We start from the raw sequence: 23,461 nt of genomic DNA on the forward strand, positions 1-23,461 counted from the left end.
TGGTGACAGAGAGAACGTACAAACTCAGTACTCAGTACGCTGCATCACCATCTTATCATACACCATGTATCTCAGGAAATTCTTAGGCACTTGACCAGCAGCTTGAAAGGCAGGAAATGGGATACCGTTACTTTCTCTAGATTACATAGAAGTTATAACAAGGTGCACATCAGTCAGGAGAACCTGTGCATGTGATGTGCTAATGGCCATACAAGCCTCCTCCTATCATTACCCCATCAAAGTGCTGGAGGAAATCAAAGGGTCAGGCAGCATCTGTGGAGAGAAATGGACAGGTGATGCTTTGGGTCAGGACCCTTTTTCTAACTGATTGGTGTAGAAGGGAATAAAGCTGGGAAGGAAATGTGAGGTCAGGACAAAGTCGGGCAAGTGATCGGTGGTGGATACAGGTGAGGGGGATAGACTGGCAGATGGGTAGAATAGGTGCCAAAAGTTAAAGGTGAAAAGAACACTAAAGGGTGTGAAATAAGGAGAGAGGTGGAGTGAAATGTAAAGCGGGATGAGGGATGGGGATGGAAGGAGGCAGTGGGAAAGGGAAAGAGGAGATAAAAGGAAAGTGGGGGACGGGGATGGGAGACGAGTGTTCGAAGGAGGGAAAAGAGCAGGGTGACAGGGGTGGGGTGAGAGATGATGGGGGAATTGGAAGCCCACCGTGGTGGGGTGGAGGCATGAGGAAGAGAGTGGAGGCAGGGATCATTAAATTCTCCAACTTCAAGAAATATTCATCCTATCCCCTTATTCTTTCCCATCTCCCCACTCCCTACTCACAAAATTAGGATTTCACCATCATACCTGGTAAAGTTCTAGATGGGAGAACCCAACCTTTGATGATATTTAATGTTTCCTTATGGTTATGAAGCTCTCAGTTTGGAACCGGTCTTGTATATATTTCATTGTACCTTCCTCTTGAGCTTTTATACCTCGTTCATGCCATAGAACTGTATACAATGCTCCAAATATGAATTAACAAGGGTTCTGTGTAAATTTAACTAGAGTTTTCTGATTTTGAATTACATTCCTTTATAAATAAATCCCTGTTCCATCATATGATTGTTATGGCTTTAGAACATAGAACACTACAGCACAGGAATAAGGTCCTTCGGCCCACAATACCTGTGCCAAACATGAAGCCAAGATAGACTAATCTCATATGTCTTCATGTGATCCATACACCTCCATATCCATTTGCCTATCTAAAAGCCTCTTAAATGCCACTACTTTATCTGCCCTCACCACCACCCCATTTGTTAGCCTGTGTCACAGCTTGCGATGCTTTGTGAAACTGTTCCTCTCAATCTCTGTGCTACCAATCCCATTTCGACTTTTATTTCTAAAAGCACATTTGTCCTCGTATTACTCGTACATTTGGCAATTCTGAGCGTGCAACAGTCGTTGAAGGATGTATAGATGAGAATGTTGATACTCCTATGAAGACATAAAGTGCTAGAATATCTCAGCGAGTCAGGCAGCATCTCTGGAGAACATGGAGAGGTGACATTTTGGGTTGGGACTCTTACTCACATCAGTCTGAAGAAGGGTCCAGACCTGATACACTACCTATCCATGCTCACCATAGATGCTGCCGGACCCTGTGATATACGTCAGCACTTTGGGCCTTCGTTTGTAAGCCAGCAGTTCCGTATTGATACTCTGGATTCTGGATAAGTGCTATTGTCTAAATAAAACGGAGCAAGGCTTCCCAACCAACTCTGTTCTTGCCTTGCAGGTTTAAATGGGGGCATTTTTGAGTTGGTGTGGTTAATAATATTAGAGGCAGTACAGATTCTACAGGTAGATTAACAATTCTATGACAGATCTGTTCAAAGTTTAATTTACATTTTTTTTAGAATTGAAGAGCTTTTCATGAATGTATTAGGAGAATGAGTTGGAATGCCCGGTATTGCTGTCTATTGGTTGTCTAGATTCCGGGTGATTTCAACACAGCGCAAGGCCTCAAGTACTAAAACATGCCAGAAATAACAGAAGCTTTCATGCAGCAGTGAAATCTGTTGGAGCAAAATCTGTGTTTAAAGTTAATTAAAGCCACACTATTTACGCAATGGTAAAGGATAATCTGGATTCATCTCTTCTATGAGATCATTTTTATTTTCAAATTCATAAGAGGTTTTAGAAACATATTAACACATAGGCCATCATTTTCGGAGAGCCAGCATTCGGTTTTAATAAACATTTGGACTCGTTAAACATTTGGAGAGTGCACAGCACACATTGCTGGTGAGCTTACTCCAACACCACAACACACTGCCCTTCAGCTATATCCTGGTCATTCTACGGAAGAAGAGGACTTGCCGGCTTTATGGCAATTGAGGCATCTGACCCACCCGCATCTGATCTACTAAACCTTCAACCAATTTTAACAGTGACTTTATTTTTTGGGTGAAAATTGGAAAGGCTTTAAGGTCAACTATTCGAGATGACTCTCAGTGCTAATAGTACATGTGATTGCCAGCAGCATATTAGTGGGATGACTCAAGGACTTAGCAGCATCCAATCTGGATTCTAACAAACTAAATTACAGTGGGCAGCACAGTGGCGCAGCGGTAGTGTTGCTGCCTTACAGCGCCAGAGACCCGGGTTGGATCCTGACCATGGGTGCAGTCTCTACGGAGAGGGCTAATGAAGTTTAGCATGTTTCCAACACTCTTACCGACTTCTGCAGATGCGCCAGAGAAAGCATCCTATCGGATTGCATCACAACTTGGTTTGTCAACAGCTCTACCCAAGACTGCCCAGCCCATCACACAAACTAAGCTCTCCACCCCGATTCCCATTGGCTCCGTCTGCACGTCACATTGCCTTAGGAAAGCAGCTAACAGAATCAAGTATCATTTTCATTGCAGTCATTTGCTCTTCTCCCCACTCTAATCGGGCAGAAAATCCAAAAGTTTCAAACCACCAAGTTCAGGCACAGCTTCAACACAGCTTCAGACAACCAGCTTCAACAAGGCCCTTATCAGACTACTGAACAGTCCTCTCATAATCTGAGAATGTGGTTCCGATCCCCCAACCTACCTCATTACAACCCTTCCACTTTATTTTATCTGAACTTCCTCTGCAGCTGTAACACGATATTCTGGTCGTATTCTCTTTGCGCAACCTATTACACTCATCTATGGCTTGATTGTTCGTATGAATAATAAGATTTGACTGGATGGCATGCAAATAATGTTTTTCTCTGTATCACAGTACATGTGACTATAATAACCCAAAAAAATGGTGTCAATGAAAGATCATGGTTTTACACAAAATCAGAAACTGAAATTCACTAATGATTGACCAAGTAACACAATTTTTCCATTTCATCTGTGTATGTAAGCACTCAGTTAAAATGACATTAAAGTAAATACTGAATACTGAATACTGATCCACATATTCACAAGACAGGCACATGAGAAATATGCTAGAAATCTGAAAGCTGTGAGCTCAAATGTAGCCACCTGTGAAATGAAATTCAATAAATGTGGTAAGGTTCAAATGACAACATATAACATGGTTGACTTGTATCATGTTAAGAGTCAAGAGTCTTTTATTGTCATGTGTCCCGGAACAGAACAATGAAATTCTTACTTGCAGCAGCATAATAAATACAGTATATAGACAGTGCGTAAATCACAATCTCCACAAGAAGTCTAACAATTTAAGAGAGGGTGGAAGGATACATCTCCTTCTCAGAACAGATGGGTATAGGGTACAGAAATGCCCTTGCGGAATATGTAACAACATGCGGAATGCTAAATTAAAACAGAAATGGACAGCATGTGTGGCAGATATTTTCCAAATTTCCAGCCCGTGTTTAATTCTGAAATTGACTGCTTACTCTGGAAGATGCCAATTATATTTTCATTAATATCAATTAAATGAAGAAAGGGGATCCTCTCTAAAGACTGAGTATTCCTCTGCCAATTTCACACCTTTCCAATGTTGAAAGATTGCCCCAACAAGCCTTGCTGCGTGTCAAACTTTCAAAGGCATAATATAGTTATCACAAATGATATATAGGTAATTGCAGGGGTAATGTGGAGTCCGTAATTAAATGGTCTTTAAGAGATCAATGGCACACATTAGGATGACTGATTCATTCCAAAGCTAATAGCTGTATCAAAGAGGATGCTGGTAATCTTTGAGGTCATGGATAATGATCATTCGTGTACACATTAGCGAGAGCCACATGTTCAATGACTTGAAAGATTGGACTAGAGGCCTTACAGCTGAATTCAATCCAAAATATGCCCACGAGACAGGATGCAGCCCAAGCTGATTCAGCCAGCAGATACTAGAAACTCACATGTGGTAGCTAGTTGCACCAAGTTTTAAAAGAGAACCTCTGTGTAAAATGGCAGTAAGATATAAGTAAGCAGTGATGACTGTCAGAATGCTTTCAAAGCTGTCACGGTTGTGAGGCACGACAATTTCAACAGACAGGAAGAAGTAAACTCGGTTACGGTAGCAGTGAATCTCCTCAGAAACATCACCTATATGTCTAGACAAGCGGAAACATATGGAAATTTCCTCTGTGACAATTGGATGAGGCTGATAAGCGAACAAACAGTGGCTGATCGAAAGTGAATTATGGTACTCGGAGTTCAGATGGTACTACTCAAGGGAATAAACTTTGATTCTCGTGGTTTGATTTGAGGGTTTCTTAACATTCTTTAACAGTAATCACAACCTTCCTGTAAAACGGAAACATTTGGTCGGCGGATTTGAAAGATCTAAGCGGCTAAATTCAAAAGTGGCTGAAGCAGGTAGCGAGATTGTAGTGGGCCCATTAAATGCAACGTGGGCAAGGCGGCATCTTCATGGACCTTCGCATTACAGCGTCGCATGCACCCAGATGATCGGCAGTGGTGCCATTATTATGCATGGGTGGTACCAGCTAATGCCAGCCTGCACTACATAATGTTAACTGGCTGCTCTTCAAGAGGAGAGCATTGTGACTGCAGGCAGCGGCAGCTCTTTGTATATGAAAAACAGTGAAAGGTGGCACAATTTGCAGCCCCTAGACTGTGGAACAGCATCCCCTTTCCCATCAGGACTGCCCCCTCCATCGACTCTTTTAAGTCAAGGCTAAAGACTTATCTATACTCCCAAGCCTTTCCTGACGTCCTCTGAGTGAGGGCTACATGTATATATGTATGTAGGTACACAAAAATGCTGGAGAAACTCAGCGGGTGCAGCAGCATCTATGGAGCGAAGGAAATAGGTGACGTTTCGGGCCGAAACCCTTCTCCATAGATGCTGCTGCACCCGCTGAGTTTCTCCAGCATTTTTGTGTACCTTCGATCTTCCAGCATCTGCAGTTCCTCCTTGAACACTATATATGTATGTAGTCTGTTTTGTTGTGCTATTCTTATAACAAATGTAAAGCACTTTGGCCAACGAGAGTTGTTTTTTAAATGTGCTATATAAATAAATGTGACTTGACTTGACTTGACAATGTGCAGGCACTGTAGGCTTTGGAAATGTGGGCACAGCATGCACAGAAGATGCTTGTGAAGAGGATGCAGAGGGTGATTTGCGACTATATTTTACAATTGAAAGCCTGTGACCTGCTGTGTATCATTGGCATGGGTGCTGGGACCCTTAAGATGCATCAACTATTTGGATGTGAATGTAGTAGGAAGTATGATCAGCAAGTTCATTAAAGACACAAAAATCAGTGTGTTGTTGCTAGCGAGGTGGGTACTGAATAATATTGATAAGTCTGTAAAATGGGCAAAGAAATCGCAGATGGAATTTAGTGCTGAAAAAACATGAAGCAATTTACTTTGAGAGAACTAATAAGGTTAGAACAGTTTTGTTTATTATTGTCACATGTATCAAGGTACAGTGAAAAGCTCAGATAAACACAAAATGCTGGAGTAACTCAGCGGGACAGGCAGCATTTCTGGAATGGGTGACTTTTTGGGTCGACACCCTTCTTCAGACTGGCTGTATGTTTACATGCTATCCAGTCAAAGAAAAGACTGAGTAGGAATACAATCAAGCCACCCACAGTGCACAGATAAAGGTTAAAGTGTACAACATTTAGTGCAAGATATAGCATTGAGGTCCGAAGAGGTCTATTCCCTCCAGAAATGCTACCTGATCCCCTCAGTTACACCAGCACTTTGTATTTTGCTTCATGTAGACTATTGCAAGCCAGAATAGAGGTGATTGATCAATTCTCTTGCCAATCCCACATGATGCCCACCCTGCTGTAAATGACTGAGATAGATTTTATATGCGTAACTATCCTACATTGACTCCATTACTGTGGAGAAATTACACTGCATTTACCGTGAGACACTGCTGTAGCTTCATTCATCTATTTCTTCCACCCTTTAACACGACAGTTTCTGAGTAAATTGATTTTGTTGACTGTGCAGTAGTTATGAGCCAAGTCATATGTCCCATCCTACCTCCGAGTCATTGCCTGAAGTAATGTTGTCAGTAAACACTCTCAAGTGCTGGGAACAAGACCTCAGGGTCAGCCACCTGAGGCCTAATCCGTGCTCCATGGACTGCTCCTTTCAAGCTTCCCCTTATTTTTGTTTCTGTTGACTTCTGACAAATGGACTGGACGCACTGTTTAGTGCTGTTTTCTTTTTATCTACTATTAGCATAAACCTTGCTCTTTGTCGAATCTAATCTGCTTTTATTAACTACGCAGGGCAGCATTTATCAGAGCTTGGTGGCTGAGCCACAGGAAATATTAGTGTCATTTGCAGTAGTACCTGGTACTGACGGCATTTATTGTGCCTCTAGTTTACAAAGACAACCTTGCTGAAATGTTTACTGAATGACAATATCGTGTTGTCTATTCATCCCAATGGTTCTGTCTCTCACTTCAACTCCCCCTCCCATTCCATATCCGACCTCTCTGTGCTGGGCCTCCTCCATGGCCAGAGTGAGCACCACCGGAAATTGGAGGAACAGCACCTCATATTCCGCTTGGGGAGTCTGCATCCTGGTGGCATGAACATTGAATTCTCACAATTCTGTTAGCCCTTGCTGTCTCCTCCCCTTCCCAGCTCTCCCTCAGCCCTCGGGCTCCTCCTCCTCCTTTTTCCTTTCTTCTCCCCACCCCCCACCCCCTATCAGTCTGAAGAAGGGTTTCGGCCCGAAACGTTGCCTATTTCCTTCGCTCCATAGATGCTGCTGCACCCGCTGAGTTTCTACAGCATTTTTGTGTACCTTCGATTTTCCAGCATCTGCAGTTCCTTATTAAAAAACGTTCTGTCTCTCAGGTTCTATCCCAGCAAAAACTCTCAGAAATCTGCTAACTATTTTGCCCCAGGGGATAATTTCGGAGTCCAAACCTATGAAGCCCCTCATCAAAACCCTAAAATGGATTGAGAAACAAAGAGCAGCGGCAATCTTCCACTAATAAAACCACAGGCAATTTAACATCCCAAACCTTTCCGTTCTGCTTCAATGGGAAATAAAGCACCTCTCTGCTAGCGTAAGAATCAAAGCGTGTGTGTTGTATAAGAACTGTATTCGGTGAACCACTAAATAAGAAGACAAATGTGCAGCTCTTTCAACCAATACGTTGCTGCTAAGGACTGACCGGATGGCCACGTTCGAGTGAACTCTTGAAATGTCACAGTAGGAGATGGACACCATTTTTCTTTGTAAATGTCACGCTGAAAATCGGTTGTCTGATATAAAATGGTTTCGTAGCTGAGGTACAAAACACTTTAACAAATACTTTTAACATTGTATGCCTGCAGGGCTGATGTCAATGAATGATAAATTAAAGAAATTACTAAAAGTATTGGATTGTGGACTCATGCTTATCCGGAATTGAGTTGAGTTTAAACAAATTCATTATATCAAGACTTTCCACAGCAATGATCTGAGCTGACTTACAGCGCTGATGCAGCACGTCACATACAATGAGGTGGACTATGGTTTGATCCAGACTGTTCTCTTTCTTGCCTCCCTACACTAAATTGTAAGTACACTTACTATTTCTTGGCACCATGGATTATGCCATTATTTTCCTCAATGCTCTGTCTTTCTGATAATCACATTTTTACAATGATTGAAATCCATTTTAGTAATTAAGATATAAATATTATTATAAGAAACTAAAAGATAGCATAAAATAGCAGACACAAAGTTCTGGAGTGACTCAGCAGGTCAGGCAGCATCTCAGGAGAATGTGGATAGTTGATGTCTCGGGTTAGTATAGGTGACGTTTCGGATCAGGCTCCTTCTTCAGACTCAGTTGAATTAAAGATAACCTAGTATCTTAAAAATGTTTAGCAGCTAGAAATTAATTAAAATCATTAAGAACATAAAATGTAGATTAGAAATCCAAAACACCAACCTGCACTTACCTTTGCAATCAATCATTAACTCCAGTCAAATGTGTGGGGCTGTTTACATACAGAATGTCTGTGATTAAACTGAGGGATCAATAGAGGGTTTGCATTTTGTAGCAGGGTCAAATGAGCTCAGATGCAATAGTGGTGCAGCTGATACAGCCCAGAAACCGGGTTTCAATTCCGGCCTCTGGGGCTGTCAGTGTGGAGTTTGCACGTTCTCCCTGTGAATGCATGGTGAATACATTCCTGCTGGTGTTTGGGTTGTCTTCCATATTTAACAGATGTGCGGGTTGTGTATTTAGTCGAGACTGGTCGGCAGTGAGTGGCACAGTGGCGCAGCCGGTAGAGTTGCTGCCTCACGGCGCCAGAGACCCGGGTTCAATCCTGAACTCGCGTGCCGTCTGCTGGAGTTTTGCACGTTCTCACTGTGAACGCGTGGGTTTCCTCCGGGTGCTCCAGTTTACTTCCACAGGGTTATGGTATGAGTGCAGGCAGGTGGGACTAAGGGAAAAAAGTTGTTCGGCATGGACTTGTAGGGCCGAGATGGCCTGTTTCTGTGCTGTAATTGTTATATGGTTATATGGTTATCCCAAAGACGTGCGGGTTTGTAGGTCAATTGGCCTCTGTAAATTTCCCCTAGCACGCAGGGAGTGGATGCGAAAGTAGGATAACATAGAACTAGTGTGAACTGGTGATCAATGGTCAGTGTAGGGCCAGTTTTCATGCTTTATCACTAAGCTAAATCTCTAAACTAAAACAGTCTAGATGACGGGTCTCAGCCTGAAATATCGATCGGCCAATATTCTCTGCAGATGCATGCCTAACCCACTGTTCCTCCAGCTGTTCGCCCTCTTTTACAGATTAACTGACTGCTGTAAATTAATAATAATAATGATAATAATACACTCTATTGTCATTGTAAATACATACAACGATATTTCAGGCGCACTGCCCGAGTGGAGCTCCAACGTATCAGATAAATAATAACGAATAACAAAAACGGCAAGAAACGTCAAGTCATAATGGCCTTGGGGTAGAAACTGCTCATTAATCTTGTAGTGTGCGATTTGATGGACCTGTAACACTTTCCTGAGGGCAGAAGGGCAAACAAGTGATGTGTGGGATGAGATGAGTCCTTTAGTATGCGTGATGCCTTCCGCAGGCAACGAGAGCTATAGATCTCTTCCAGGGCAGGCAGGTGTGTGTTGGTGATCTTCTGGGCTGTATTGATGACTCTGCAAAGCCTTCTTGTCAGCCGCAGAACTATTGCCATACCATACCAGGATGCCATGTGTCAGGACACTCTCTATGGCGCAACGGTAGAATGACACTAGCAGCTGTTGTGGCAAGTTGACTTTCCTGAGTGACCTCAGGAAGTAAAGCCGTTGTTGTGCCTTCTTTACCAGGGAGTGCGTGTTAGTTGACCACCTGAGATCTGCTGAGATGTGGGTGCCCAGGAACCTGAAATAGGAGACTCTGTCCACTCTTTCTCTGTTCATGTGCAGTGGGGGATGGTCACCCTGCTTCTTCCTGGTCAATGATGAGCTCTTTTACTTTTTTGTTATGAGTGCTAAAGGGCCTGTCCCACTTGGACGACCTAATCCACGAGTTTAGAAGACCCTAGACGAGTTTTAAAAAATGTCACGGTCGTGTTGACTCGCCGAAGTAAAAGACTTCCTACGACCTCCTACGGCAATGTCTACGACCTCCTACGACCCCCCTCGACCTCAGACTTCCACACCTAAGACCAACTACGACCAGCTACGAGTGGAAAATTATCACATGATAAAATGATGTCATGTTTGCATTTTTTTTCTCGGCCAAGTTACTGACCTACGACTACCTACGATTATCTACGACTACCATCATGACCTACTACGACCTACCTACGAGTAAAAAGTATCAATTTTTTCCGTGCCGACCTTTTTTTTACTCGTGGACATTTTTTATCAGGGTGGAAAAAAACGCCGCAACCTACTTGAGGCCATGGGTACGAGGAGACCACTCACGAGCATGAGGAAGAGTTACAAAGACCTTCTACGACCTCATGGCGACCGTGCTGCGAGTATGAGTCGAAGGCAAACTCGGCAGAGATCGCCAATTAGGTCATGAAAGTGGGACAGGGGCTTAAGTTGTTCTCTGAGCCCTTAGTACATCGGTGAGTGTTAGAATCTGATGGGAATTAATGGTAATTTGAGGAGAATGAAATGGGTTAGCGTAAGATTAATGTAAAATTGGATGCCCGGTGGTTGGCATGGACTTAGTAGGGTGAATGGTTTGTTTTCTTGCATCTCTCTATGACCCTGCACACAGGCATTAATCCACAGATGACTTCTGTGATGCATCGCACTGTAATGTACTTGGTGACCAATTCACTGGAAGCATCCTCTTGCACTCCACGTGATCTTGCCCATTCAGGAGCATCGTGGTTCCACAGTGTTCCTGCTGAACTCAGCCAGAAACTGGAAATATCTCAGGACAAAGGCGAAGACATTTGGGAACAGATATCTAAACCATTTCTCTGGGACTGTAGCCAATTTCTCACTGCAGTTTGAGTTAGCAAACAAGAGAAGCTCCACTGAACTTGAGGGCCTTTGTAGTTAATTTTAAATACAATTAAACTTTAGACACCTTTTAGTTAATTATAGTTATTTTAAGTTATTTCATATTAGTACAGGGGCTCCTTGGGTTACGAATGACCTGATTTATGAAAATCTGACTTTATGGTGATTCTTATAGTCATACAGCATGGAAACAGGGGACAAAATAGTGAGGGCTCATAACTAGTAAATAGCAATGTGGCATCTCTGGAGTTTGATGAAGGGTTCCGACCTGAAACGTCACCCATCCTTTTACTCCAGAGATGCTGCCTGGCCCGTTGAGTTACTCCAGCACTTTGAGTCTATCTTCCATATATACCAGCATCTGCAGTTGCTTTCTACACAAATAGGGATGTGGATTGTGCTAATGTGGTGACAGGGATCCTGCAGACAAAGCCTAAAAGTAGAGCTATGGAATGCAGCTGTGATGACACCCAAGTTTCAGGAACTTCATTGATTCCATTATAGTGTGTACCCATCGTGGTAACAGAAAATGGGATCCACTGTCAACAAAGTTAGATTTGTGGATAATCATTTTATTCTGTAACCAAGACCTCGTTTGTCTGTTAATCAAGTTTCTGTGTAATCTTGTCAGCTGACAATGTAAAAGCTGTACCAAGATTGCACTCAGGAGAACAGCTTTGACTGGTCTCCTGGTGTGCATCAATTTTATAACATTGCCAGTTACTTCGAACACAACACGGCGTGGCCTTTCCATTTGCTCCTAAACAGGCCCTTCTGCCCAACTTGCCCATGCCGACCAAGATGCCCCATCTACACTAGTCCCAGCTGCGCATGTTCGTCCCATATACCTCAGTCTAAACCATTCCTCTCCATGTACCAGTCCAAATGTCTCCCATATATTTTCAAGTATTTTTAAAGCGAGTAATAATAAAAAAAAAGTTTCATGGTATTCATTAATGACTGAATACAGTATATATTCCATTAGTTTAATCATGAGTAATGTTAGGGTTTACATTTAATTAAAGAATTGTAGCAAGTGTATGATGAATGCCACAGTATAGGTGGATGTAAAAATCAGCAATCAGGTATGCCCATTAAATAATGATTTTTCCCATGAGTAAATAAAGAATGTGTCCTGAAAAATAAATCTATTAATCACCAGCCATTGAGAGGAACCCATGTGGATTAAATACATACTGTTCACAATTATTGTTTTTTCCTAAATTGCCTTAATGCATTGGTATATTTTTTAATGGAATTTATTTCCCCACACACAAAAATCCCAAATGCTCCCAAAAACCATCAAAGAACCTGAAAATTGTTAACTTGAAAAAAAACAAACAAACCTGTAGTGGATTTTGTTAAAAAGAAAGTAGGACTGATAAAATTTAAATGCTTCACACTGCAATGTGGATGAATATTAATTAAATCTTGTAGTTATACACCAAGATTTCACATGCAAACTGAATTTCACCTTTCAAAATAATTAGAAGCTAATTATAAAGATAAATTTGCTGATTGTATTTTTTTTTTGCCATTTAATTGTTCAGTTCGAAAAGATACCTTGAATTGTGATGGCTGGTGATATCATTGACAGAGTAGGTACCGACTTTTGAATGGGAAACCGAATTGTATTGGCAAAGGATTGGTTTAGGGCAGTACAGTGGCGCAGTGGTAGAGTTGCTGCCTTACAGCGCCAGTGACAGGGCTCAATCCTGAGAGTGGGTGCTGTCTGTATGGGGTTTGCACGCTCTTCCTGTGGGTTTTCTCCGGGTGCTCCTGTTTCCTCTTGCACTCCAAAGACATACAGATTTGTAGGTTAATTGGCTTTGGTAAAAATAGTAATATTGTCCATAGTGTGTAGGATAGCGTTAGCGCGTGGAGTGATCGCTGGTCGCCGTGGAACTGGGTGGGACGAAGGGCCAGTTTCCGCGCTGTATCTCTAAAGCCAAAAGTAGCTCTAAAGTAAAGGAGAACAAAAAAAGTATGTAGGCAACCATGGGATTCATGTAAATCATTGGTGCACGTAGCAGGAATTGTGCTTGTAATAATAATTGTGCTTCTATTAATGAAATTGTCATCGGGTGGCGCCGCTTGCAACAGCCTCGTCAGCAATTTGTCTGTCCTTTCACCCTTTTTGTTGTTTTTAGTCTAAAAAGTATGTAATTGGAGGTTTCTTGGTCTTTTTTATGTGGGGGGTGGAGGGGGAAGAGGGGAAACCGTTTCTCAGTCACTACCTGGTCGAGGATGCGTCTTCTCTCTGAGTCGCATCTTCGCGACCCCCTCGTCGCCTACCAACTGGATTGGCGCGGCCTTTCCTGCCGGAGACCGGCCAGAGCTTCAGCAGCGGCGCAGCACTGAATTCCATCGCTGAGCAGGCGATGCCTTACCGGGCCTGCTGATTAACACTGTGGAGCTGTGGTTTGTGGAGCTTCCAACCGCAGGTGGCGCTGACTTTAACATCGCGTAGTCCTGGGATCCTTTGCTGAGGGTCGCCAGTGTTGAATCTCTGCCCAGCTCGGCCCGTGGACTTCGGGATCCGCGGTCTCCGGTAGGAAGTGACCAATTCGGAAACTCCAAGCCGTGTGTGTTCTTCCGTTCCGAAGTCGGAGTTCCATCATCCCGACGAGAGGGTCTGAACATCGGGTCACCATAGCGGCGACTGCGGAGGGTTCAAAGGCCCCGACCACGGGTGAACAAAGAGGAAGATGACTGAACTTTATAGCCTTCCCTCACAGTGGGAAACACTGATTCCGCTGTGGAGGGATGTTTATGTTAAACTCTATCGTGTATTGTGTTCCTTTTTATTCGTATGGCTGTCTGGTAACTCAAATCTCACTGTACCAATTGGTGCATGTGACAATAAATGTAACTTGAACTTGAACTAATTATATATTTGGCAAAAAGCTAGTCCTAATTGGGTCATCAGGGAACTGCTGAATTATGGATACTCAGACAAATTATGTTGACCTGAAACTGCCAGTGACAAATTATCAACCCGACAAATCTTTGGATATGGACATGGCTGACGTATAGTGTTCATCCTTTATCCAATGTGCTTTTCCATTGTAAACCTTGAACATGTTACTCCTTTGGGGCAAGGGAAATATTGGAGAGGGTACAGCTGCTGAAGACAAATATATACCAAATACCATTGACGCCAAAGGTTTTGCGACAGTACTTTCAGAAACACATTTTCAACCCTTGCATTGAAGTGTACAACTGTAAAAGGACAAAGCAACTGGGACCCGTGAACGCGTCTCCAGTGTGGATTGCAATGACTCACTGAATGTTTGTTTCATTTTAATAAGGCGTCAATTACGCCATTAGCTCGTTGTTTTACTTTATCCCATCATTCATCACTTAGTTGACAAACTGCATGTGTGCAATATTAAAAGTGAGTTTAGAGTACGAGTTTTAACTTATTTGCAATAAACCAGAGAGTGCTGGATATACTCAGAATGTCAGACAGCAGCTGGAGGGAGAGAAACAGAGCTCAGTTTGACGACTTTGCACCAGAACCAGAAAGGGTAGGCGATAATAATCAATCAGGTGACACGTGGGGGAAAGAACAGCGTGAAGATCAGTCCTCTCCCCGTTCCCGTTGAAACCTATTTTATCGCTCTGTTTTTCCAGTTCATTTGCAAGAATGTTGACCTGAGATGTTAACTCTGCTTCTCTACTTACAGATGGTTTCCGACTGTTTCCAGTATTTTCTGCTTTTATTCCAGACTTTCAATCTCCATAGTATTTTCTTTTTGTTTGAAATTGCTCCCCTCCTTCCAATTTGGCGAAGGAACACTCCGAGACACATTTCCCTTTCGGAATCAACAGGGTTCACAACGATCTTGCGCGGCAGCAGGAAAAAGACAACTAAGAATATGGGACGTTCCCAGACTCCTGCTCATCCTTCACTGTGTCCGCCTGCAGGGGAGATTGTTGTTGGCGCTTGCTCGGGTTTTGCTTTGTTCCCTTTGCGCCGTGGTCAGTCTCACCACCGCGCTCTGGACCATTCGCTTGCCTTGTGCAATCGGTCAACGGGGAAAGGAATCAGGGGGAACATCGCATCGTAACTGTGCGAGATAATTGTAAGTAGATGTAGAAACATAGAAAATAGGTGCAGGAGTAGGCCATTCGGCCCTTCAAGCCAGCACTGCCATTCAATATGAACATGGCTGATCATCCAAAATCAATATGCCGTTCCTGCTTTCATATCCCTTGATTCCGTTAGCCCTAAGAGCTATATCTAACTCTCTTGAATACATCAAGTAGTGCGAGAAAGCAGTGGTGCTGGTGGGGAGGCAATAGCTGTAGAGATGCCGTTGCTGTGATGGCAGGCAGTGGCGTAAACCACTGGAAGCTATTGGCAGCCGAGGGAGGAGAGGATCTGATGGGCCACCTGGGAGTACCACTGAACAAAGTAAAAGCAGCTGTTATTCTTGAACTTTTCTCATTTAAGGACTGCCAAAGGCAAATGCATCTGATGTGACCAGGATTTTGAATAATTGCGGCAAGACATGTGGAGCAGCATCTATTTAAGTTGTGTCTGGCCAAAGCCACATTGCTTATATTATTTTTCTTATATATTACTTTGCACTACCTCCAACACAGATTCAGATTCAGATTCAAACTTTATTGTCATTGTGCAGTGTACAAGTACAGAGACAACGAAATGCAGTTAGAGGGGGGTAAACAGTCTGTGGCTGGGGTGAGAGCAGTCCTTGATGATGCTGTGCACCCTTCGCAGACATCGCTTGCTTTGGACAGACTCAATGGAGGGGAGTGAGGAACCGCTGATGCGTTGGGCAGTTTTCACCACCCTCTGCAGTGCTTTTCGATCGGAGACAGAGCAGTTGCCATACCATACTGTGATACAGTTGGTAAGGATGCTCTCGATGGTGCAGCGGTAGATGTTCACCAGGATCTGAGGAGACAGATGGACCTTCTTTAGTCTCCTCAGGAAGAAGAGACGCTGGTGAGCCTTCTTGACCAGAGTTGAGGTATTGTGGGTCCAAGAGAGGTCATCAGAGATGTTGACCCCCAGAAACCTGAAGCTGGAAACACGCTCCACCTCCGTCCCGTTAATATGGATGGGGGTGTGTGTGCCACCCCTAGACCTTCTGCAGTCCACAATGAGCTCCTTGGTCTTCTTGGTGCTAATGGCCAGGTTGTGCACGTGTGCACGTACATACATTTTGTTTTGTTTATGGTTTCTCAGAGTGTGGTATTCTCAGCAATTGAAACATTCCCACTTTGATTCATACCAGAACTGACAGCTTACTGTTCCAAGGTACAGGTGCTACAAGCAGGATAGAGGTGTTGGTAAAGGATCTGGGGGAAATTACAGTTTTGATTACAGGGAACATCAAATCAATCGTCCAAAATGAAATTACTGAGTGGCCACCCAGTAACGCTTGCTGGATGGAGCTGGGAAATGGGGGAATGAAACATAGAAAATAGTTGCAGGAGTAGGCCATTCGGCCCTTCGAGCCATTCAATATGATCATGGCTGACGATCCAAAATCAGTACCTCGTTCCTGCTTTTCCCCCATATCCCTTGATTCCGTTAGCCCGAAAGAGCTAAATCTAACTCTCTTTCTGAACATCTTGCTGAGTTTGCTGAGGCCCCAAATAGTCACCGGGAAATAGAGGAGGAAATATGCAGGGGGATTGCAGGGAGCTGCAAGAATAATAGGGTGGTCATGGAAGGGAATTTAAACTTTCTAATATAGCCTGGGACTGCTATACTGTGAAGGGCATAGGTGGGGTGGAATTTGTTTTTACGGTGTTCAGGAAAGTTTTTACATACAATTTATGAAGAACCCTAATGAGGAGACCTACTCTTGGGAAAGAGTGCAGGGCAAGTGACTGAGGTGGCAGTAGGGGACCACTTTTGGACCAGTGACCATAATTCTATAACTTTGAAAATAGTTACGGAAAAGGACAGAACCGTCCCATGAGTTCAAATTCTAAATTGGGGCAAGGCTAATTTTGACGATCATAGACAGGGGTTGCCAAAAGTTGATTTGGAGCATGTTTGCGGGCAAAGGGATGTCCGTCAAGTGAGGGTCTATTAAAAGTGTGACAGTGAGAGTTCAAGACCTGCTAGGAAAGATTTAATAGGAACCTGATGGGCAAAGTTTTCACACAAGGGGTGGCATCTATGTAGAATGCATTGCGAGTGGGCATAGTTGAAGCAGGTACAATGACAGGATTCACAAGCAATTTTGGACAGATATATGGATAGGAAAGGTTTAGAGGGGTAGAAATCAAATGGGGCAAATGGGATTAACATAGCAGGGAACACTGTTGGCACGGACGTTGGGCCGAAGGGCCTGTTTCCCTGCTGTCTGACTCTCTGACACTCTGTGCAGCCACGAGTTCCACATTCTCATCATTCTCCGAGCACGGAAATGCCTGCGCCGTGCTATAATCCCCTCACATACCAGACCCAAGATTTGAATTTATATTCTCTCCATATGTGAAATGTTAACAACTCCCCAGGGCCATTGGAGTAATGGTAGCATATTAGAAAATCACAGGTACACCGCTCAGAATTAAACGCATATTTGCCTGGAAATTGGATTGCATTGTTCTGGTTTCAATCCCTGGCGAAATTAGGCCAATACTAAAATTAGACGCTGCATTAGTTTACATGCATCTGCGATCTCTGGGTGTTTCTGGGTTTCATGTTTGCATGCTTTAACATCACAGTCCACACGTCTTGTTTCAATCCATTTTTACTAAAGCTCCACTCTCTGACCATTGTGGAACGGTTGTTGTGGGCTGTTGGATTACTCACTATTTCAGTGTACGCTCTGGGGGATTCGACTGGGATATTCAAAAAATGACTACAGGCTGCTCAATACCTGCCATGGTTCAACGCGTGCATTAGACCTGATGGGAGTGTGTTCTTGCACCTTAATGCTCCTGAGGTGTTTATTCAATGGGGACCTGAGTAGTGACAATGCTGGCAGCACACTATTGCTGGAAGCCCTGTTATCATCAAAACTGACAGAGGTGAAAGTAAGTGACGGAAAGAACTGCAGACGCTGGTTTACACCAAAGATAGACAGAAAATGCTGGAGTAACTCAGCAGGTTATGCAGCATCTCTGGAGAAAAGGAATAGGTGACGTTTCGGGTCAAGACCCTTCCGAGAGTCAGGGGAGAGGGCACAAGCTGGGCACAATGGGGAATCTTATTCAGTATTCGTTAGCTCCATCTATAAAACCTAGGACCCTGTAAATCGTTTAAACATGCGTCTTTTGAAAACACTGTAAATATGCCACTCGATCTTCATATTCTTGTACATAGAATTGTAACTTTAGACTTTAAAGATATAGCGTGGAAACAGGCCCTATGACCCACCGAGTCCATGCCAACCAACAATCACCCCTTGCACTAGCACTATCCTACACACTAGGAACAATTTATAATCTTACCAAAGCCAATTAACCTACAAACCTGTACCTCTTTGGAGTGTGGGAGGAAACCGGAGCACCCGGAGAAAACCCATGTGGTCATAGGGAGAATGTACAATTTCAATAGACAACATCCGTAGTGAGGATCGAACCTGGGTCTCTGGCACCATGCCACCCCTCACAGTGGATTGAGCCTCCTGTTCGTATCTCCACGTCCATTTCTTCCATCAGAATGTAAAATTGTAAATTTCTCTACATTAAATCTCCTCTGCCACTTATTCACCAAATCCACTGTGTAATAAAAAGGAATTGCAGGTGCTGATTTGTATCAAAGATAGATACAAAATGCTGGAGTAACTCAGCGGTAACGTTTCAGGTCAGGGCCTACAAAGAGTCTCCCTAATACAATCAGTTTGAAGAAGGTTCCCAACCTGAAATATCACCTATACGTTTCTCCAGAGATGCTGCCTGACCTGATGAATTACTGCAGCATTTTGTGTCGATCTTGTGCAAAATCCACCAACCTGTTTGTTTCGTTGAGCTCCTCTGTATCCTCTTCAAAGCTCACCACTACCTCAGTTTTGCATCCTGTACAAGCTTGGAAAGTGAGCCATCTACATCCAAGTCTAAGCCAAGATAATAAATCTTAAATAAAGCTGCGGTCTTTGTAACAACCCAGAAGAAATTTAATTGCACACTTTCCTTCAGTTTGATAAATAGCCTCTCACTACCACTCTCTATTTCCTGTTGCTCAGCCAATTTTCTAACCATGCTGCTACAACCCTTCATATCCCATGGCCTGCGATCTTGACGACAATCCAATTATGTGGTGGGTTATCAAACATCTTTTGAAAGTCTGTTTACACCACATTGACCACATTTCCCTCTGAATTCCTTTGTTACTTCATTTAAAAACTATAGGTTAGTTGAGTAGGGAAGAACTGCATATGCTGGTTTACACCAAAGATAGGCACAAACTGCTGGAGTATCTCAGCGGGTCAGGCAGGAATAGCTGACGTTTCGGGTCAGGTCTGAAGAAGGGTCTCGACCCGGAACATCTCCTATTCCTTTTCTCCAGAGATGCTGTCTTACCCGCTGAGTTACTCCAGCCTATTGTGTCTATTGTAAGGTTTGTTGAAATGGTTTACCTTTTAAAAAAAGGATTGACTTGGCTTTTTTGTCTAATCAGTTCAGTTGTCTAGTTTTGCTTCGGATTCTGATTTCCAGAACTACATGTATCTCCTCAAACAAAAGATGACCTGACTGACCTGCAGGTACTGCTGTGTTTGAACAAGAGCGCAGTGTCAGCATTTTTCCAGTGCTGAGGCACCCAGCGCAGAATCTGCAGATGAGCCTAAATAACATCACGTTGACTGTATCTCATCTGATATGGAGAATAACCTGGCTAATGGCTCAATAGTTAAAAATGTTTGCATGAACCTGATGATCCTTTGAATGCCACCCAATGCAAACAAGGCAGGCTCACTGAGGACAGTTAAAGCATCGTGGACAACAGGACAGAGGAGGATAAGATAAAGGGTGAGCCATTTAACCACTAATACCTCTTCTATTGTTCTGCATTGCACCTCAACACCAATGCCGCTTGCTCCAAACACATTCCTGGCAAAAGTACATGGATTCACCACAGAGGTCCTAATTGACTTCAAATTTGGGGCAGACTCGGTGGGCCCAAGGGCCTGATTCCTTGCTGGATCTCTGAAGTCTAAAGTAAAGTCTAAACTGGCAACCAAATTGACGCAGTGATATTGACTTATTTTGACTAAAAATAACAATGACAAGAGTAATTGTTTCTTTTGCAGAAGTCTTGTCCATTCCTCTCTTATCCCCAACTCTTAATGTCGGCCTCGGCTGTTCTATATCAACAGTTGCTCACTTTATCATCTCCAATGAAATGGTTTAATATGAGAGAAAAAAAACATCGTGTAGGAACACATATCAACTTATAACATTGGAATCAATGGGAAAAACATGTTTGTGTCACTGAAAATCACGACACTCACAGTTTTTTAGCATCACCTGAACTTGACTAAGAATAAACAATGCTAACATGTGTTGAGAGATTCCTTTACACAAGTGATTTGTAAAAGAACTTCATCAAAAAAATCTGAGTATAGTTTTTATGGATTGCTGGATTGGTTCCAGGTTCTTTTCCGTGCTCTCAAACTGCGCTCAGATTGCATGCAGCACGCATTTTGAAGTCACCCATGATGCTGTATGCGTGCATTTTCCATGCAAGATCTGTAACTGAAACTTGTAAAGCAAATCTCTTGAGACGTTATTTGGCAATTTAATTGCAGTAAATTAGAAATGAAAGGGCAATAATTCCACGTTTTGAATAATTTTTTAACTACATCACCTGGCTGATAAACTAGTAGAACGGTTTCACTGTATGTATCCCGTATGGTTTATGTTCCTCTTAGTTTCTAACTATCAAAGTTATTTATTACCCATTATACCTCATTTTCATTTTCATAGTTTACTGATTGCTGCATTGATTAAAATAAGATGTCTATATTCAGAAATATGGATTTGGACAAAGGTGGGGAAGAGGGCAGCTTTGCATCTTCCTATGCCGATGTTAATATGAAACACACCACACAGCAGCAGTTTCAGGTGGTACAGATTAATTGCCACACAAAACTCCTGCTAGTTGCGGCTGGAATAGGTTTTAAGCCAAACTGCAGGAATATTTCATTTCTCCCCCCAACCATGTGGTTACATCCCAGACCCAGTGAACAATGTATTTGCAATTTGCACAAAACGCAAAACATTTGATTGTAATTAAACTCATTTCAGAACTGGCAGAATGAGAAGGCGTATATCCAAACAGTACAGAGTAACGTCAAGACTCTGGGAGACGGGGGAGGGGGGGGAGGCAGAGTAACCCACAAAAACAATTATCCACACTTGTCTTAATGGCAGAGGCAAAGACTATTATCTAATTATTTTGTTTAGTTCCCCAGTTACTCCATTCACAAAGTTCAGATATGGGCATCGATGCAGGTGTTTGCAGGTGTCCAAGAAGTCACCATCTCAATATTTTAAGGGCATCATTGACAGACATTAAATTGTGGCCTTGCCATAGATACCCACTACCAGATGGGGAAAACTCAAAGTCTTACTGTCATTGAAAGACAGTGAAAGCCAAAGATTATCATGTCAATTATGTGTGCTTTTCAACAAAACCTTGTCATTGCCTCTGCTATTTAGGACACAAAGAGGGTCGAGTGAAACTTTGATTTACATCATTCTGATCCGAGATTCCCCCCTGAGATCCCAAAGAAAGGACGCATTTTTGATTATACATCACAGGCAATTCTCAAGGGTTTTTTTTTTAAGAAAATGAAAACATTTTTCGGAAACATTTCTGAATGATTTTTATATTTCATTTTTCAATACTTTTCAAATTTGAGTAGCCGCCGAGCGTAATAGCGATGCCTTTGTTTGCTTTCTCTTCCTGAATTAAAAAAATTGCAGAGCATTTTAAAGCCAATAGATCAAGTAATTCTATGTATGCAGCAGTCTGAGGTAATGTCTCAAGGCACCACAACCATGTACCTTTGGTAAGCTGAAGAGTGCAGTTGTCTGTACATGGATTCTGGCACCTTGTCCAGACAGTAAATGTTAACTGAGGTTAGGAAGTACTAACATATATTTGCCCCAGCCAGTGAGATATTCTCACTAATAAATAGCATACTGTTGCCCACAAAAACATCCTGTCAAGCAATATCCTACACGCAGCTTGCAACCAACCTTGCGCTCTGTGTTGTACTGGCTGTTCATCAAAGGAGCTGTGGGGGACAATTCGATGGCTTCTGGTTCATGAAAGATGACAGTGGGCAAGGGTTCCTTCCGCAGAGTCAACACATTCAACTTGGTTTTCAGCATGGTCTGAAAGTGCTGGAATGCAAAAGAATGAGTCAAACTCAGAGTGCTTTGGAGTGAATTGGCATGAATAACAAATAGTCTAGGTTAGATTCATTTCAACTCATCTGCAAACATAAGGAAAAGATGATTTTATTCATAGTGGGAGAATAAAGCAATTGGCAGAGCACCTGAAAATTGCTCTTGAATTTATGTTGCATAAGCACGTTGGAAACAGGTGCAAGAGTAAGCCATTCTTACTCAGGCTTTCACTACCATTCAGATTGATCCACCTTGTTACCCAGTCTCCAAAGGCCCTATTCCTCAGTAGTTGAAAAATGTATTCTTAGGCCTGAATATATTTAGAAATGGAATGAATGCAAGTATAATTCATGCAGAAAAACTAGGTTGTATTATCAGATGAAGTTATCCATGCTAAGGTAATAAAAATGAACTGCAGATGCTGGTTCACAATCAGTCAGAAGGAGGGTCCCAACCCAAAATGCCACCTATTCATTTATCCAGATATTGCCTGACCCGCTGAGTTACTTTGGCACTTTGTGTCTGTCTTATCCGTGCTAAGGGTTGGCATGGATTTAAGAAAAAACACCATGCAGAAATGTTATTGGGTAACATTGAAAACTAACAAGGGGCACATGATAAAAGAGGGGATTTCCTGAACCTGCAAAACATTTACTTTATCTCATTCTATTAGGGTTTGAGCATGTGAGGGGTCTTTACTTTTTGCACTATACAATTACTATGGGTGAGCTAATTTGTATGGATGAAGTCCTCCATGTCATTGTGTAGGGATCATCTGATATTAGATGGCAACTCTTTTGTCAATGGGATTGTGGAACATTAGAGTTTATGGTGCGGGAGATAGCATGTTGCCGTGGATAGATGGTTAATCCATGTTGGCATAAAGAGTCTTTTTATATTTGGCAAGTTGTAACAAATGCAGGTCTAGGTCTCCATCTTGTTATTATTTACTTAAATGACTGGGACGTGGGCACAGAAGGCCTAGTTGCTAAATTTACACAAGGATAGGGAGGAAAGGAAGTTAAGACGAGAACATTAAGAAGCCATTAAGTGGTTGTAGGTAGGTTAAGCATGTTGGCAAAGATTGGAGAAATGGAGTCTAGCTGGGCATGCTACTGTCCATTTTGTCAGGAGTAAAGAAGAGGGCACATTATCTGAATGCTAAGTGAGGTGCAAAGGGATCCAGCCATGAGA

General features: G+C 42.7%; 1 protein-coding gene across 2 annotated transcripts in view; it reads right to left on the reverse strand.

Annotated features, from left to right (window-relative positions):
- pid1 (phosphotyrosine interaction domain containing 1) overlaps nucleotides 1–23,461 on the reverse strand; it is a 127,885-nt gene that overhangs the window by 49,434 nt on the left and 54,990 nt on the right. For both annotated transcript variants that reach the window (XM_033031922.1, XM_033031923.1), the window contains exon 2: nucleotides 22,115–22,261. In XM_033031922.1, the coding sequence (XP_032887813.1) occupies nucleotides 22,115–22,261 (147 nt within the window). The remainder of the gene's footprint in view (nucleotides 1–22,114; nucleotides 22,262–23,461) is intronic.

This window comes from Amblyraja radiata, chromosome 13 (assembly GCF_010909765.2).
Source record: "Amblyraja radiata isolate CabotCenter1 chromosome 13, sAmbRad1.1.pri, whole genome shotgun sequence".
NCBI lineage: Eukaryota > Metazoa > Chordata > Chondrichthyes > Rajiformes > Rajidae > Amblyraja > Amblyraja radiata.